This window comes from Rhinolophus sinicus, linkage group LG06, assembly GCF_036562045.2.
Source record: "Rhinolophus sinicus isolate RSC01 linkage group LG06, ASM3656204v1, whole genome shotgun sequence".
In the NCBI taxonomy this organism is placed as follows: domain Eukaryota; kingdom Metazoa; phylum Chordata; class Mammalia; order Chiroptera; family Rhinolophidae; genus Rhinolophus; species Rhinolophus sinicus.
The window spans coordinates 119,089,633-119,109,173 of record NC_133756.1 but is presented as its reverse complement, the minus strand read 5'-3'; the positions used below and the strand labels follow the sequence as shown (position 1 = coordinate 119,109,173).

The 19,541-nt window shown below is 35.2% G+C and overlaps 1 protein-coding gene across 1 annotated transcript in view; it reads right to left on the bottom strand.

The window, feature by feature from the left end:
• Positions 1–716: 716 nt before the first annotated feature.
• Positions 717–19,541, bottom strand: part of PGM2L1 (phosphoglucomutase 2 like 1) — a 47,853-nt gene continuing 29,028 nt past the window's right edge. The window contains exons 6-14 of the mRNA XM_019744395.2: positions 15,979–16,172; positions 14,930–15,119; positions 14,515–14,612; positions 13,647–13,827; positions 11,866–11,959; positions 11,421–11,550; positions 11,011–11,200; positions 8,016–8,149; positions 717–6,401 (exon numbers count right to left, since the gene is read on the bottom strand). Coding sequence (XP_019599954.2) covers positions 6,299–6,401; positions 8,016–8,149; positions 11,011–11,200; positions 11,421–11,550; positions 11,866–11,959; positions 13,647–13,827; positions 14,515–14,612; positions 14,930–15,119; positions 15,979–16,172 — 1,314 coding nt within the window. The 3' untranslated portion in view covers positions 717–6,298. The remainder of the gene's footprint in view (positions 6,402–8,015; positions 8,150–11,010; positions 11,201–11,420; positions 11,551–11,865; positions 11,960–13,646; positions 13,828–14,514; positions 14,613–14,929; positions 15,120–15,978; positions 16,173–19,541) is intronic.

Below are 19,541 nucleotides of genomic sequence, written 5' to 3'. Positions count from 1 at the left end.
TAAGAAAATGCAGGAAGAAAAAGCTGAGCTCGAGATTTCAGCAGGATGTGGGCAGAGATGACCCAGGGGCAGTAAGAAGTAGGTGATGCCTGGATGGGAGGTTGATTGATGGGTTTACAAATCTCTGGGTGGGTCTGAGGCCAATGGTGCTATCACTACTGCACGTTTCTTATCATGTGCAGCTCTGTGTATGTGCAGAATCAAGAATTTAGTGTGTTTCTTCTGTAGGCAAGAACCTGGGTTTATTCATTTAATAAATATTTACTGGGCACCTACTCGGTGCCATGCACTGTTCTAGGCAGTGGTAAAGTAGTGAAAAGGCTCCATTCATAAAGGCTATGGAGCCAGATAATGATCCTACTTAAATTTACTTGTTCACTTGTTTGTGTGCCAAAAACAATATTATGTTAGTGGATGTTATTGTGGGCAGACAAATTAGGTCTGCTGAAGGAGAGAAAGAGAAAAATAAGATGGAAAGAACTTTAATATTAACTCTTTCTTCTGGGATTTCTGATGAACCAATCAAGAAATATTTATGGAGTGATGCACTAGAATATTTATTTAGGCTTTAAGTAGATTCTAGGGAATGCCATGCATAATATTTCAAAAACATATTCAGTTTGGATGGCAAACTTTATAAACTCCACAGTATCTAAGATATAAAACTTTATAAACTACACAGTATCTAAGATATAAAAATTACACAGAAACTCATGCCTATGAAGAGATCTGTTTATTACTGATAACACTTCATTGGGCTAAAACCGCAAGAAATCCACACATAAATATTTAAAGTGTAAATTCTCACAGGCAGTACTTATGATACACCCTGGTGTTTTTGTAGGGAAAAAATTGGGAAGATGTTGACAGAAACTGTTAAAACAAGGGCACAATTTTGAACTACAGCTACACAGTCAGGAAAATAATTCATTCTTAACTGCATATATTTCATCTGGCATATTCAATGATGTAGACAAAGAATTTAGTTTAGCCTGTAACAAGAAGACCTCACCATATATAGGTGCAGACTCCTGCTTGAGTGGCTCTTGTCAGATATATGCTGACTCATAACACTAAACAAAAATATGCCAAATAGTATCAAATGAGCTGTGACTCACTTGGCAGGTGGCACTAGGAGGCTCAAAATGGCACTTATACTAGTGATAATGAATCTACATGGATACGTTCTTAACCTTCTTGGCCAATACCTCACTTTGAGTGTAACATACTAGGCGTTACATACATTTTCCAAATAGCAATATGCGTTCCTTTCTCCAAAGAAACGGAATATGTAAGGGTGTGTCTACTTAAAAAACGTGACTTATTATAAATTTCAGTAATGCGGGTTGTTTTAGAAGCCGAATTAGAAAATTAATATTTTTGATTGTTTCTTAAACTATTTGTTTCTATAAAATAAAAATCACTTAATTACTATCATCACCAATTAAGCATTCTATAACAGGTACTATTCTAAGCGGTGTGGATATGAAAAATAATAAACCACGGTCCCTGCTCTCCGGGAGCTCATAGCTGGGTGCTCCTTCTTAGTCAAGGAATGCCAATAAATTCAAGAGAACAAACTGGCTAACACCTTCGACTGTATGAGAAAGTTCAGTGGTAACATAACTTTTAGGTCAGTTTAACTTGCCATTAATACTCTCAAAGGTCAGCTTCTAAAGGGCAGGAAATGCCCTAGATATGTTCTCTGTTTCTCACACTAGAGTCAGTGTGTGTACTCCCAGGGATACGCAGTGATTGAAGGGAGTGTTGGGGGAGAACACTGAGAGACCATGTGGTAAACACAGGGCTCCTTTCTGGCAACACCGGTTTTGGTGAAGATTGAAGGAATCATTTTTATATTAAAACTTTTATTATGGAGAATGCAAAATTCACTTACATTTTAAAGACAGGACACAAAATTTGATGAGTGGTAGACTGCTTCTGATTTTGTTCTGAGGCCCCTTCCCCTAAACATTCACACTCTTCTGCTTTAGGGTCATGCTGATGGGAAAATTTGAGAAGCAAACTTTGGCTATGTCGCTTTGCCCTTATCTTGGTCGCTTCACTCATTCTTGTATGTTCTCTTTTTTAAGTACATAGTCTTTAATTAATAAAGAGAAGAGATGGCATACTGAATATAACAGTATGATGAATATTTTAAAGTAACCAATGGTCAACGATAACTTTGTTTCCAACTAGAACTAAAGTCATGCGGTGTAGAGTTAGACAAAGAGAGAGTCTCTTCTTTCTTCTTAGACTCCTGATAGCGTAGGGTAAGATGCTTTGAGGGACAAATACAAAAATATATTTCCTCAAATCTTGTGCTTTGGATGCCCAAAGTACAAGGAAACTGAAAATAAAATGCTAGATCATTTGACCATGCATTTTGGTTAGTATGATTCTTTCCTCATCGGTTTCTAGCGCAATCTCAGAAAACATGTGAATTGTAAAAGGCCAAAATAAATTAACATATAGTATCCAAACAGATCAAAAAAGTTATGAAATAGATTTAAAATTACATCTTACAATGTCTTAAATATTCTCACAATAATAACAAAATAACCAAAAGTCCATAAACCAACTTAGTTTAAGAATAAGTTTAAAGCATTCTGAAGGATACAATTAAGATTTCTTATCAGTGAGGTAATAGGGCAATAGCATATCACAGTAATGAAATGTGGGAGGGCACCTAAGGAAAGAGGGAGGTAGAAAAAAAAAGGCATAAGATTAAATTTATGCAAGCAGAATTTGGATTTTTCAAGCATCACGAACAATGGAAAAGATCTGCAAGAAATACCAATAGCAGCAGTTCATAGAACAATTTCTCCTTTACACTCCAGCTAATACCTTTGTTGCATCACTTCCAGAAGCAATCTACTTAAAAAATAGGAGTTCTATTTCCTATATAAAGATATTCCACAGTATCCAATCTCGTAGAACCACTCTGTCTGCTGAAGTTACTACATCCAAATAACAATACTTCATATTTAAAACAAACCTCTCAAATATCCTATAACGCCATACATTCTTTAAGATGAACAAAATTGTGTTCAAGTCTCACTTAATGAAAAATAGCATCTAAGCAGGTTTTTATTTCCTGCACTCATGCATCTACCGCTCAACATACAAAAACTATTGTGGGAGCTAAATTCTTCTAGACATGGAGTGAAATTCAAATGTTACTTCCCGTGCACTTTATATCATCTTTGTTCCAACCTGAGTAAAAAAAAAAAAAATATTTGGAAGGAACGTGTAAAAACCATTCAGTATATCCCTTAATATTAAAAATTAGTTCTCTTAAAAATAAAAATTCAAATAGAAGCCTTCATAATGATTCCTGCCCAAGGTTTTAAATCTTAACTTACAATTTTCATGTTTTTTTTTGTGTTGTTTTTTTAAAGATCCTTATTCTCTCTTATTTTGTCCTTGCTACGGATGGAGAACAGTTTGTCATATTACTTCTTTCTTTGAGTCCTTCAATAAAAGACTCAATAACTTAAGATTTATTAAACTATTTCAACAGCTTTCTCCTCTCCAGAGTTAAATGATCTTAATTCTTTGGACTTCTTCTGAGAGGTACTATTTTCCAATCTATATTTTATTCCTTTTATATTTCTGCTATATCTCCTCCCCAGTTCCCATACGATCCTAAGACACAACAGCCTTACAGGAATTGAATCAGTAAAAGGGGTTCTTTTTCTCACCTTCTAAAACTTGGCCTCTTTAGTGGTCACTAATAAAGAAAAACAGAAGGTTCACTATTCGCTCATCATAACAAATAAACACAAGTAAACAACTTGCCCACAGTCAGTTTATTCCCTATTTTTAGGGTGATAAGTTTGCCCTTCACAAGTAGCATTTCCTGTGCCACCTTAATGACCTTTCTGTTGCTAATTTCTACTGTTTATTTCCAACCTATTCTTTGATCTTGTCCCACTAATTCTTCCTTTTCCCCAAAGCTCTAGAAAATCCCAGTTTTGATCTGCAGGCTCAGTGAGAGTGTACTCATTTCCATGATATTGTTCATAAATAAAAAGATAAACAACGCAGAGCCCAAGGCTGAGTCCTATTGGCCAGCACATCTGTCTCTCCTGGTTGACTTGGGCTACTGCATTGATCCTGTTAGGCAAGTGTACACCCACTATGTCAAGTTCATGTTAAATATCACACTACGACAGACTGGAGAGCTTGGCTAGAATCAAACAATTCTCTCAATCTATATACTTTGGGAACATTTGTAAAATTTTGTTAATTTTTACTTTGGATGTGAAATGTTTTGAGATAAGAACCCAAGCTTTAATAACTTTTCACCTTGCTTAAGATGACTTAAATGTTGCATTACACTACAGCACTTCAAGAAAACTCTTCTCTTTATAACAGAATGACAATCGTAATGTGGCTTTAGGGATTATGAATGGGGTGTTGCATCACTTTTGCTCCCTTTTGTTCTTCAGTCAATGAAACACATACACTAAAACCAAATATACATATTTTTCATATATATATATATAGCACTGTTCATACCACTTTGTAGAATATATGCCATTTCCTAAATTACAGTCTACATTCCTAAAAGCAAATAAAGCAAAAAATTGTACACAATTCTTCAGTGCAAAGTCTTTGAAGACAAACTCTTTCAGAAATATGGTACTCTACATTTAGATAGCTTCTATTATCTACAGTCATACAAGATCCAGCTATAAGGAAGGAAGGAACGAATTCACAATAGTGGCAATACAATAATTTGAAAATTATATTTTGATTATATGGGTTCAATAAAATTTTAGCTGATAGCTGCAACAAACCAAACTACGATTTAATAAATGTTCTAATCAGTTCAAATCTTATGTTATTATTATTTTCTTTTAGGAAACAAATTCTCTAATGCCAATTATCTCCCATAGATACTTTGTTGAGTATGATTGCACCCAAGGCCCTGTTGTCATTACCCAATGTAACGATACCACATGTGTGTAAGTATTTTGTAGTTACATACGACACGATACACTTTAAGAGTAAACAGACCTTCTCCATTGTCTTTTTTAGAAGACTGCAGAATCAACCCAATACACCTTCCAAGTTTTTTTTCTGCATTAGAAAAGATAGAGTAATCTTGTCATCAGAAATTCTATAGAAGCCAGCAAGATGTTAAGATAAACTGGGCTTTAGTTTTAAAACGTAGTTTTAGTGTTTCACACCACCTAAAATCTGAATGTTTTATTAGTAAAATTAGTATTACTTTGCCTGATAAAGGAATAAATCTACTTATAAAAATGTAATTCAACAGTTAGACTTTTAAACAAATTCACAGCTCTTTTTTCAGTTCAGATTTTTTTTTCTTTGCTTAAAGGCTGTGATAACTGACACTAAATTCTAACACGAAGATCCTTAACTATAGTTACATTGAGCTGTTTTTATTAAGATTTTTTATTTACATTCATAAGATTTTAAAGTCAGCAAACCTATTTAATACAGAGGGGAAGCACCTATATAGTTCGGGAGATTTTCCTTAACTGTCTGAAAATGAACTGCTTATATTATATTCAATGCAGAAACACAGTTTCGAGTCATACCATACCCTGAGAAGGCACTGAGACATTCCACAAGAACAAAGCCACTAGGAATATTGCCACTATTGTTTCATGTTCAGTAAACATCGGAATTTTAAATACATACAATAAATTTCCACGGCACCAAGAGCACCTGAACCATGATTTAATGGTTCAGAAGAACTGGAAATCACATATAATAGTATCACATACGTTCTAAGCTAGAAATGCTAAATATCCTATTTCAAATACTCTAATTTGTAAGTTAATACCTGTGATGTAACAATGATACTTTTCCACAATATTCTGAGAGCAGTGCTGTTTTTCTCCCAGTTTTATGGATTAACTTCCTTAACTAACTCCACAATTATACAATATTTATCTGCCTTTTTTAGAAACCATGCTATACACAATTACAAGAATACGGAACTAAGCTTATGCACACTTTAATAAGGAACCTCACTTTTGCACTGTTTTGTTTCTGTTAAAGGAAGAATGACTTTACTATAACACTTTTAATGTATTGACTTTTGTTCAAGATGACGAAAAAATTGGAAGCATCTCTCTCCAGACCATTTCATTTCAGATTTATACAGTTTGTTTAGTTAGCCCACTAAAATGAAAGAAAATAAAAGGAAAAAGATACTTGGCTAGATGAGACAGAGAGAGAATGCTAACACGAGGTCAACATGGCGTTGTTGGTTGTCCTGTTCCATACGCCAGCACAAAGAATGATGTACTGGTGTCCACTAAACAGAACGCCAGGTCAGTCCATTTTTACTGGGCTCAAGAAAATTCTCAATCAAAGCTTCAATGAGTTTCTTCAATTCCTCTTCTAATACAGCAGTGTCACTGAGGAAAAAGATTAAGAGTTTTGAAATTCTTAATTTTCACAGCCTTAAAATTTGTTTAAATTTTTATAATTTTTTAAGAGGGCATATACCTGATGGAATGATTAAACAATGGGTAAACAAAAGAGAAATTCACTCCCTTAAAACAAAAAAAGACCAAAGGGGGAAGAAATGACGCACAAAGATAACATCAATCATAAACTGAAGTTGAACGGCATTAAGGGGAGATCCTTCGTCCACGGATGAGGTCTAGTAGTGTATCTAAGATTTCTCCTGGGTCAGGTGATTTAGTGGCTAAGAACACCAATACCAGGTATTAAGAGAAAATGGCTTCCTGAAATACTTTGAAGAATACCCTGTACAGATATTACAGGACAAGACAGCATACTTTTCAGGCAGCAGAGGGACGTGTGACTATAAGAATGAGATGTTTTAAAAGTAAAGGTACACTGACAAGTATGCCCTTCAAACTGCTGTTTGCCCAAAACATTTCTAGGAAAGCATCTTTTAAGCTGCTTTCACAGGCATTTTACTACCTAACAAATCAGTTTTTATTACTTTAATAATCATGCTTCATTTTCAACCAAATACAGCATTACCCAATTTGGTTTACTTTAAACTCTGCTCTTCCCACCCCCTCCCCTGACCATCCAGCAGCCATGCAAAGATTTAGGGAAACACAAAATAATGTACATTGGGTTCTGAAGGCAATTCCAAAACATCTCCTTCCAAAAAATATATTGATCAATGACAACATTATAGGAGGCATGCCTTTCAATAAGTTTAAATATGTTTATTAAAGTCAAGTTAATTTAATTACCATTCATACGCTTAAAAGGAAATATACTGGGCAGATTGTGTCAAATCACATTAGATGTAGAAAACGAAAATTTGGCAATAAACAAATTATTTGTTGATCATTTATGTTCATCACATAATAGTTAAAGCTCAGAGAGCTTTCTCAGGAAAATAAATTCACTAAAATTTTAAAATTCAATTCCCAAATAATACAGCTGCCTTGGAAAATGGTCCGGCAGTTCCTCAAAAGGTTAAACATATAACTACCATGTGACCAAGTAATTCTGCTCCTAGATATATAAACAAAAACTTGTACACAAATGTTTATAACACCATTATTCATAATAGCCAAAATGTCTATCACCAGATAAATGGATTAAAAATGTGGAATATCGATACAATGGAATATTATGGGGCCACGACAACAATTTTTTTTAAAAAAGGAATAAAGTACTGATTCATACTACAACATGGATGAACCTTGAAAACACTGTGCCAAGGAAAAGATGCCAGTCACATAGGGCCACATATTGTATGATTGCATTTATATGAACTGTTCAGAATAAGGAGCAAATCTATGACAGACAGTAGATTGGTGGTTGCCTAGGCCTGGGAGGGAGGGGAATGGGAAGTGACTGCTAATGGGTACAGGGTTTCCTTTACAGGTGATGAAAATGTTCTAAAAGTGATTGTAGTGATGACACGACTCTGAATCCACTAAAAACCATTGAATTGTACACTACACTTGGGTGAATTGTATGGTATGTGAATTATATGTCCAAGTTCATATATATATATTTTTTAAGTCAATGCTCACCTCTGGTCAGGTGATGCACACATCTCCGCATAATACTTTATCTTTGGTTCTGTCCCGCTTGTCCGAAGAGTAGCAACACAGCCATTTTGAAAACTAAATGTAATCATTTGGCTGTTTTTACTCACAGGCAGCACCTATGCACAATTGTAACAACACTTTAATTATACGTGGTAACTGTTTTCATTTTTAAGAGTTGTAAAATACATTCCACTTACATGAGGTATCTAAATTAGTCAAATTTATAGAAACAGAAAGCAGAAGGGTCGTTGCCAAGGGCAGGCAAAGGGACACATGGGGCGTTGTTTCACGGTATACAGACTTTCAGTGTAGCGAGGTGAAAACGTTCTGGAGGTCTGCTGTACAGCAGGGTGACAACAGTTAACACCACCCAACTGTAGGCTTAAAAATGGGTAAGATGGTCAATGTCATGTTTTGCGTTTTCCACCACAAAAATAAAAAATATTTTTAAAAGAATTATAAAATACAAAAGATTACATACATAATAATTCATAAAGATACCATTTACTTAACACTTATAATAATACAGGCATTGGGTTATATACCTTCCACACATGATCTCTCGGCCTCAACCACAATCCTGCAAGGTAAATATTACTGCCAATGTATGGAAAGGCTCAAGAGAGTAATCGACCTGCTCAAGGTCATCAGCTAAGTAGCAGAGCAGGAGTTGAAGGCAGGTGTATCTGTATCAAAGTCCATTCTGCCTCTACATTGCAAAGCGCTTTACAATTCCAAAGTGCTGTCACAGTTTATCAATAGTTTCCAAAGGGCAGTGCACATATCCTAGAGGATAGGCAAAATAGCCACTGGGGTACCAAAGAATTTTTATGTCTTTTACCTATAAATTAAAAAAAAAAAGAAAGAAAGAAATGCTGCTTTCCCGACACTAAATGTATGGATTAACACTGCTGCTCTTCCTAGACCACAGGTCAGTCTGTGAAGGCATCTCGAGGGAACTGTGGGGGTTGTAGTAGGACAGAGGGGTTGACAGTGGTGCCTTCCCTCAGGTGACCCGAACCTGGTCCTCTTCTTGAGACCCGTCACTTGGCCAGTGGTACTACCATACACTAGTTGCTTAAGACAGAGATATTCCTTCCCTCTTTTCACTCACAGACCATCAATGAGCAAGTCCCATCTCTTCTATCCTGTATTTAAATCAACTACGTCCAATTCTCTCCATTAATACTGCTACTAATATACTAAGTTCAGACTCCCAGCATCTCTTCTTGATTACCACACAGCGTAGTCACTGACCTTCCTGCCAGGAAGTTCGCCCCTCTCTAACCACTCACCAGATGTGGCATCCTTCCACGCACTCTGCACTACAGTTGCAGAGAAATACTTGTCGTTTTTTGAAGGAAAACATACCTTCTCACCTCCAGACCCTGCATCTGCTACGTCCTTTGCCTGAAACACCCTCAGTTCCTCCTACAGCTGGATAACTCCTACTCATACTCTAGAACTCAGCTCACGAAAGGCCTCTAGAAAGTCTTCCAAGGGCCACTCAAATCTGAGTAAAGGTCCTTCCTATGCTCTTCCATGGTACCCTGTGCACCCTCTGGGAGCGCTTATCATTTGGTAACGTAATCACTGTTGTTTGCCCATTTCCCCCCTGGACTCTTGAGTGTAGAAACAGTACCTTTGTCACTGCTGTATCCCCAGTGCCTGTGTCTATAGCACAGAAGGGTTTGGATAAATGCCTGTTGAACACTCAGATGAATGTCAAGCTGAAGTGTGAAGAAGAACTCAAGATGTCTTTGACACTTACTACGTGACCCTAAGGGATTAACTATATCTATCCTACCTGCCTTACAAAACTGTCGTACTCATCAATGGGGAACAGGCAGAAAAGCACTTTGAATAACAAATGTAAAATTTAAAGGGAGTTACAGAGGAAGAAAACCATAACACCAAGAACTACTCTAAGCACGCAACATTAAAAAGTAAAAAGAAGCAAAACAATTGGTTCTCCTCTTCAAGCAGTTTACAAAGACAGAAAAATAGATACACACATAGGTGCACCTACGTAGAATACCAGTAACTGGGAACCAATAACTGGGAACCAGCGTTTTGTTGACTGGATGAATAGACACAAAGGGAATGTAGGTAGTATTCTACACAAGAGACTGCAGATTTCTCAAAATATATTACGCCCCTAGAATCTTGAGACAGCATCAGAACATGACAACATCATTAAATGAAAAGCTAGGCTAATAATAATAACCATAACAATAACCAAATAGGATCAGCAATCTGTGGCGTTGAAATTTTTGTTGAGCACCTACCGTGTAGGCAGGAGCTTTGAAAGGCAAAAAGGAACTTTACAAATGGATCTGCCACGTATAATACAATGATAATGTAAGATAGAAAGTGAGGAATGACAAGAGGAAGGCACACTATGTAATGAATATATAACCTCAGGAGAAAGATGTCTGATTGTGGGACCTGGAAGTTACAGGGAGAAGGTGACATTTGCCTTATGTCTTGAATAATGGGTAATGGGTGGGCCTGCACCGTAGGAGGAAAGGCAAACTGGGAAAAAAGCTTGAGCAAAACTAGAGAAAACTTTTTTAAATGTATGTAGATAAGAAACTATAACTTGTTCTATTTGGCTGGAGGTATAGGGAATAAAGTTGAAAAAGGGAGATTACAACTAGGAAGATGTGTAGCTTTTAAATGATAGACATTATTTCCAACATTATTTATTTAGTATCATCACACATTCTCCTTCCCTCCTTCCCTTTCTCCTTGTTTCTCTCATTCTCGCTCACCTCCCCACCCCCGCAGGGCAGCAAACACTTGAGGATAATTAGGACATAATTAGAGGCAAAGAGCCAGTTAGTGGACTTAAATTGCTCTGGAGAAAAACAATGGATCCTAGTTTCAAGAAACTCACAGGCTTGAACTTCCGCTATTTTACTACAGTATGAAGTATTACAGATTATTAAAAACTTGAAAAAAAAAAGGTACTTACAGATTTCTTATTAGGCTGGCTGCTGTCATATCCAGTGGTAACATCTCGTATATGCAATATAGCAAATGTCCCACAAAATTTTGGATATTCTTTTGGAGAATCAAAGTTGCGAAGCCTTTCAAATATACTTTTGATGGTCGTTGGATCATAACACAAGAAATATGAAGTCTTTGAAATATGATAACCATATCTGCACAAAGATTTAAAGTGTTAAAATCAGATTTCAGATACTTCTTTAGAAAAGTGTTTATTAAAGATAAGCCGAATTATACTATTATGTAGAAAGTGGCAGTCCTTCATTTAGACAATTTTAGTACTTTCTAGAAAGAACTGAAAACAAATTTAGAAAGCTAAAAGTATGACAAAAGATTAAAAATTTAGCATGTGAAATTCCTAACAGTAGGACTCACTTTTCATAAACCTTAGTCAGTTGCTGTTTCAATGTTATATTCATCGTGTCCAGGTAGGATGCCATCTCAGCAACAACCACGGCTGCACTCACCCCATCTTTATCCAAAACAGAAGTCCCACACAGAAAACCTGAGAATTCAAAAACACCTTTAAAACTGAGAAAAACTTAAGCCTGTAATAATTTCAATGATCTTTCCAAAAGGACCAATGAATTTACAAGCCTAGTAATAGATGAAACCCATTGATACCAAAGGTATTTAGGGGAGCTTTAAAGGCCTTTTTTTTTTCTAATGAGAAATACATCCACATATTTCTGAGTTCTCTGTGGTTTTTCCACAACTCAAAATGCAAAGCCAGAAGACAAACATTCCTCTCTATAGAATTACTACATTAAAAAAAAATGCTCTCATTCAAATTTCAAAGATTTTAATATTTACTACATACCAATAGACTCTTCAAATGCAAAAAGGACTTCTTTCCCATTTTCCAGGAGGTCTTTTATCCTACTTCCAATCCATTTAAAACCTGGTAATGTTTCCTGAAATGCAGAGGAGGCCACTCTAGTTAAGTGACTCTCATAAACACATACTAGAGAAAAGCCTATCACTACACGCACTACTTAATACTCTCATAGTGATCTTCTGTTAGTTTCGGGTCCATAAGATTCATCTAGTGGTAAACATACAGTCATAAAGTGCATAGATGCATATACTGCCACGGTGGATGACCTACTACTTACCAAGTACAGTAATAGGGATTTACACCAAGTGGTGATGCATATAGTCACAAAGTAACACAACACATACACATATTACGATCATCTACTATTTATCACACACTGTAACAAGAGCTTTACATCATTTTTTTTAATGCTCACAAAAACTCTGTTGCTGAAACAGGCTCAGAGGTTCAGTGAATTTACCCAAGAATATGCGGCATTTAAGAGAGGAAGGCAGGGCTCAATTACACTGCTTCTAAGGAACTGCCCTGTAAGCTGTATTATAAGCACTAAGAGTACCTATGAAGGTTGTGATTTAGTATCCCTGAGTAATCAAAGGCCACGAGCTTTTTAATGATGCATTTTCAACATTATCCGAGCATATGCTTAAACCAAGTGTTCCTTACCATGCATAACATCAAGTCCTTCTTTGCTAATTAGATTTAAGGACTTTTCATCTGATGAGCTATTGTTCACTTTATAGACATGAACTATTTTAGTCAACAGAAAGAGCATGTGATACACCCTGACTCTAGAGCTCACCATTACTAACTTGAGATTCCTAATTCATTTCTCTACTTCCTCACTGGATAAAATAAAATAAAAGCCAAAACCATCTACTGCCCCCATGTCCAACAATAAAAACAAGGAAGCAAATTTATAATATTGGTGTTTAGAATCGTTTCTTTTCTCTCTTTTGTACTCATTACACGTTTTTCTTGCCATAGATATAAATGAGAAAAATGTTAACATTATTGTAATTCAGAATCTTAGGCTTGACTACATTTTCAATTTCTTCTATTTTGATATTTGTATTTTAGAAAGCCTGAGATTGAAAGTTCTATTTCATTAAGACAGACACAATTTTCTTTTATTTAGCCAATTAGTGTTAAGACCTGTAGCTTGACTGTGGCTCAAGAAAAATGCCCAGAGGTGACATTTTCACTGATATCTGGCAAAGGGCAGAGGAAAAGCAACTTCATTGATATCAGTCCAAGTAGCTGTAAAACTGGTCGGCTTAACTGCCTGAGGCTCACAGAGGGTAACGATTTGTGCTGAGAAAGAGGCGTTATTTGTTTTTTGGATGCAGAACCATTGGGTCTCAATTTGCAACTTAGAAGACTACTTAAAGTTTCTTAAGACTGTACTTGAACAGCCTAAATAGGGGGTCGATGACAACTACAATTTTTTTGGAGTGGATTTTCTGTTACTGATGAGATCATCAGGAGCCAGATTTTCTCAGTATGAAAACCAGATACTGTTGTATGGAATAATAAGCATTAGTGCAATTTTAAAGACCATCTTATCTTAGTTTCAGAAATTTGCACACTGGATGAATTTGGCTCAAGTGTCTAACCTATGAAAAAGATGAAGTAAGTGTTAACAGAATTGGAAAAAGAGTGGGAATTATAAATGAAATCAATAAAAGTCCATTTTGGAGGGGAGATGACTTTAATTTATAGAAACAGGTTTAGAAAAGTAGCACACAAATAAGATCTATTCTTACTTCAAAATGAAATCCTTCTTTAAGTGCAATTGCCTTCAAAATTTTGGAAGAGACGGTGGTGGCTAACATATAAATGTTCTTCACATCAGCATTTCTTGATTTACTTTTCTTCCAGCAATCAAACATCCACCACCCGAACAGAGCTGCCAACTCATTCCCGGTGAAAACTTTCCAATGACCACTGCAGAGAGAATGAAGATTCAAGTCATTGTAACTTCTCATCAAAGCTTCTTGACCCTAAGACCTATAATTACCATCTTTCACATAGGAAAACCCAAAAATTACTGTATGAGATTTCTGAGAAAACATTTATTACTACTTTTCTAACTGATCAGGGGTAAGCTTAGGGTAGGAATAGTAGCAATGCCTTTGGAAAAATTATTACATTGTTACTTTTATTCTCCTACTTAATGAGAAAAAGAAGTTAATAATATGATGTCCTTTCTATGTAAGGACATCTGTCACAACTTCATCGTGGCAAAACTACATAGCTACTCAAAGAACCAAGATTAGGAAATGATTACATTGATAAAGAAATCTGTTGGGATATTATGCCATTTTTAAATTTAATATTTTAAACAATATTTAAGGACAGGGAAAAATGCTCACAGTATAATATTAAGTGGAAAATAATCAAGATATACAATTATATAGAGTGTGATGACAATTTTATAAAGACAAATATATCTTAAATATTTGAATAGAAAAAATATAGAATGGAAATGTTATATTAACCTAGGGGGTTTTCTCTGGGTTTACAGGAGATTTTTCTTTTTTTATTTTTTATTTCCAATGAGCCTGTAAGACTTAAAATCAAAAATTGTTTTTCAAAGTTTAAGCTTTTAATCAAATAACAGGTTCTACTGACTTCTCCTGAAGTTCTGCCACTGCCAGTCGGTCAGCATCAGGATCTGTGGCCAGCACGACCCGGGCGTTTTCTTTCTCTGCCAGTCTCAAGGAAAGTTCCTGAAAGAGTGAGCCAAAGAGCTGAATTGTATTGAAGACATTAAATTCAGTGTTAGCATTCCTAAGTGTAGGTACAATGTTAATGATATGAATTTTAGAAGAAATATAGTTCAGATGAATTTAAAATAAGCCTAGAGGTAGAGATATCCACCACAGAGATTTCAATTGAAACAGAACATATGGCTCCAATATAATTTGAAAGATGTAAACTAAAGTGGTTTTTTCTTTTGTAAGTAATCTTTGAATTGTTAGGAGTTCTATCTATTTGATGAAGTTTAATACATTAATAATAATTTAAATATAGGGGAAAAATATACCAGCACAGATTCTCCTTCTTCAGGATTTGGGCATTTAACGGTAGAAAAGTCTGGATCAGGATCCTTTTGTTCTGGTACCGGAATTGGAGGCTTAAAACCAAACACTTGAAAAGCCAACTGCACATAGTCATGTCCGACCCCATGAAAAGATGTATGTACAAATTTCAAGGTGGTCTTTGAGTTCAGTTCCCTGTAAAGGAAATCACCATTCAATCAATCATAAAACTCATTACTTGTGTGTAATATAATTAAAATAAGATAGAGAAAAAGTTAAAATTTATTTTGTAGGATAGGGAAAATATACTCAGCAAGTCAGGATGCCATCTAGCAATAGTGTTAGCTACTTATGAAATAGCTATGGAACTATGGAACTAGAAAAGGAAAAACAAAATTTTAGAGAAAGTTTCCTGATCTTATATAGAGGGAATACATATATTTAGCTATCCATTGTTTTATACAGCTTTGAGAGGTAATTAATATACTATACAATTCATGCATTGAAAGTGTACAATTCAATGGCTTTCATTATATTATTCAGAGTTTTTCTACCATTATCATAATCAATTTTGGACGTTCTCATTACCCCAAAAAAGAAACTCCATACCCATAGCTGCCACTCCCCAACCCTCCCATTCCTCCCAGCCACAGGCAACCACTAATATACTTTCTGTCTGTTTCTGTCTCTATAGTTTTGCTGGACATTTCATATTATACATGGACTCATACCGTATGTGGTCCTTTGTGACTGGTTTCTTTCACTTAGAATAATGTTTTCAAGGTTTTTCCATGTTGTAGTATGCATCAATATTTCATTTCTTTTTACTGCTGAATAATAGTCCATTGTATAGATATAATCACATTTTATTTATCCATTCATCAGTGGATGGATGTTTGGATTATTTCCCGTTTTTGACTACTATGTTATGAATTGTTCTTTTCAGCTATAATTTTAATATGATAAACAGCCAATATATTTTTATCCCTATTTCTCTCCCTTATTTGTTTATCTTATTCTTAGGTAACACTATCCTATATTCCGACTTGGTTACCTATAAAAACAGATCTTTTTCAGATCTTCCATGTAGCTCCTGCAAATGTCCTGCAGAGGATCTCTCTTCAGTGGGCTGGTATCCACTAAATTATCATTCCAGGAACCATTCCAGGGTTCCACACATTCTTCTATGCATTTCAGAATTTCTTTATCATGAGGAGATGTGATTTGAGCACCCGTTTCCCAATAAACCTGGAGAATAGGTAAATACAGTTATAAATACTTCAAATGTTGGCTATATATTTTTTTAGCTACAGTAGAGATATTTGACTTTATAAAGAAGCATACCAAATTAATCAAGTAGAAAATGTCAACATGGGGCTAACTTAATAAATACCAAAGGATATTGATGGTAATGATTCCAAAATGATCATGTATTGTTTGCTCTTTTAGACAATACAAGTAATCAGGGTATCATTATGACATTATAATATGTATATACCATAGTATCCAATCATATACAACTATATACTAAAGATAATCTGAGCAACCATGGAATAGCCATAAAACTGGTTATTATGAAATTTTAGCATTATAAAGTGGTTCTGTTATGTGATAAAGAAGAAATTATTTTTCAGTTATAAATTAAAGTAGAATTTATGTCACATCAAATAAAATCTATATCAGGAAATACAATTAATATGTTAATTATCCCATATACATTTTAGTATATGTATTTTCAGTATTTAATGAAAATATACTTCATTAAGTTGTCAGTTTAAGTAGTTTGATCAACAAGACATTAGGAACAGTTAACAAAAAAAGCAAGAAAACGTATTTCTGTAATTCACAGGATCTCAAAGTTAGAAGGCACTCTGCTTAGAGAATATCTGTACTGACTTCTACCATGTATATGACATGAATCCCCTCTATTGCATCCTGAACGAAGAAGAATACATTTGAATATGTATTATGTATTGTGCCCAGCAATATGGTAGACTAGATGACCTGAGAATTCTCACTCTATAAACTCCTCAAAATGTGAGATAAAGTAGAAAAAATATTATCTAAAATGAATAGCTTAGTTCACAAGAAGGAAAGGTAAAACTCCAGACAGTGGGGAAAAGGGGAAAGAATTGAAAACCAGAGTGAGAAGGCTGTGGGCTGATACTGTGGCTGCCTGGGGCTTGGAAACCGTCCATTTATCTGGTTCTTGAGATGTGGTGCCCATGTGGAAGGCAGGAACCTGGAGCTGAGATCCCCCTCTCAGTGGAAATACAGAAGAGAAAGTTCTGCCCATTATTACACAAAGATGATGAGGAAGCATGTTTGGTTTTTTCTTGGGTTCCGGGTGACTTAAAAAGAGTCAAATCTGAGGTCTACATTAACATAGAAATTGCTCCCAGTCAGTGAAAATCCTGAGGTTCCTGTATAAATTAAAACAAAAAATAAAATAAAATAAAATAAAAAGTGCTCTGAAGATGTTCCCACATTTCAAGCCACAAAAAAGATTCTATCCATAGGCGCTGAAAGCTCACCATGAACATTTTTATAAAACATGAGAAAAAAAATTCTGGCCTTTCTCCCTGCCCACTTTTTCTTGCCTTATATGTGGACATGACGCCTAGAGGAACAGCAAACATTATATGATCACCACACTGAAGGGAAAGGCCAAAAACACTGCAGAGATGCTAGGCCTGGCATCAGTGAGCTATAAAACCACGTCAGCAGCCGTCTACCTTTAAACTTCTTGTTATGTGAGAAACATTAACTCCTATCAGCTTAAACCACTTTTCTGGGTTTTCTAAACCTACCAGAAAGTATCCCTACCTGACATAGTAACAGAAAAATCCATGCAACAAAATACACCCAGGAATAAACATTAAAAGGAATGTGATCTATTTTTTAAAATCTTTAAAATGTTACTAAAGAAGCTAAAAGAAGTCTTGAAAGAACAGAAAGATACATCCTGTTCATAGATAAGGAGACTCAATAATGTTAGAAAAATATTGAAGCTTGCTGAATTAATCTACAAATGAAATGTGATACCAATATAAATGCCAAAATAACTTTTATTCAAAATAGAAAAAAAAAATACCATAAAATTATGCATGGAAAAATATAAGTAAAATAAAAGGGGCAAATGATAATACGAGGCAGGGGGGGAGTATTTGCAAAACAAATGAACAAGAGCTACTTTTATATATAAAGAGTTGCCACAAATCAACAAGAAAAAGAGCAACAATCCAGAAGAAAAATGGGCAAAACCCTTGACAGACTTCTTAGGAAGGGGAACACAAACATCTTGTACATGAATGAAAAGATGCTCAACCTCATTCATAAGACAGGTGAAGATTAAACTTAATAACATTTCCACCTATCTGATTGGCAAGGATCAAAAGTTTGATAACAATGGAAAGTGTGGATAAAGACCCTCATATGATGCTGGTGAGAGTTATCAATTGGTACAACTACCTTGAATAGAGAATGACAAATTTTCTATCATATTCCCTTTGACTCAGAAGTTTCACTTCTAGAAATTTATCCTTTAGATCAGCAGTGTCATAGAAATATAATGTGAACCACAAATGCAAGCCACTAACATAATTTAAAAATTTCTAGTAGCCACATTTTAAAACATAAAAAGAAATGGGTGAAATTAATTGTAATATACTTTCTACAACCTATATATCAAAAATATTGTATTTTCAATGTTTAATCAATATAAAATTATTGAGGTATTTTACATTCTTTTTTTGTACTAAGTCTTCAAAATCTGGTGTATGTTTTACACTTACAGCACATCTCAATTCAGACTAGTTATATTTTAAGTGTTCAATAGCCATAGATGGCTAGTGGCTGACACACTGGCCAGTGCAGCTGTAGATGATAAGAACAAAAGCAACAGCTAACATTTACTGAGCATTTATCAGAGCCAGACACTATACTGGGCATTTTATATAATCTCCCTTAATCCTTACTCTCACCCTATGGTGTTGGTTCTATTATTATGCCCAGTTTGTAGATGGGGAAACTAATATACAGAGAAATTAAGTAACGTGCCTGAGGTCACAAAGCTTCTGAGTTGCAGAGGTAGGTTTCAAACCCAACCCATACTCTTCTGTACTGACTATATAAATCTACTGGCGCATATGAACAAAGATATCTGTAGAAGAACATTCATCGTAGCATTGTTTATACGTAGCAGAGGTCAGAAACAAATGAAATGTTCATTAACAGATGATTGGTTAAAATAAATTAGGATTCAATATAGGTTTTTAAAGATGAATGAGGCAGACATTTCTATTTATTGATCAATGGAGAGAATGTTTCATCTCCAAGACTGTTTCACACTGTTGTGTGAAAAAGGCAATGTACAGAACACTGTATATAGTCTCCTACCATTTATGGGGGAAAAAAAGGAGGGAGTGACAAATATACCTGGGGTGCCAAAAAAATGTATATAAGTGGATACTTTGGTCAATTTTGCTCAGGCAGTAGTTCACTGTAATCAGAAGTGTCTGGACACTGACAGTAACCACTTTGAGCACCTCTTGTAATTGCAGAAGTCGAACATGATTTGTATTCGTGTTTTGTTATCAGTATATATTGAGTATTACA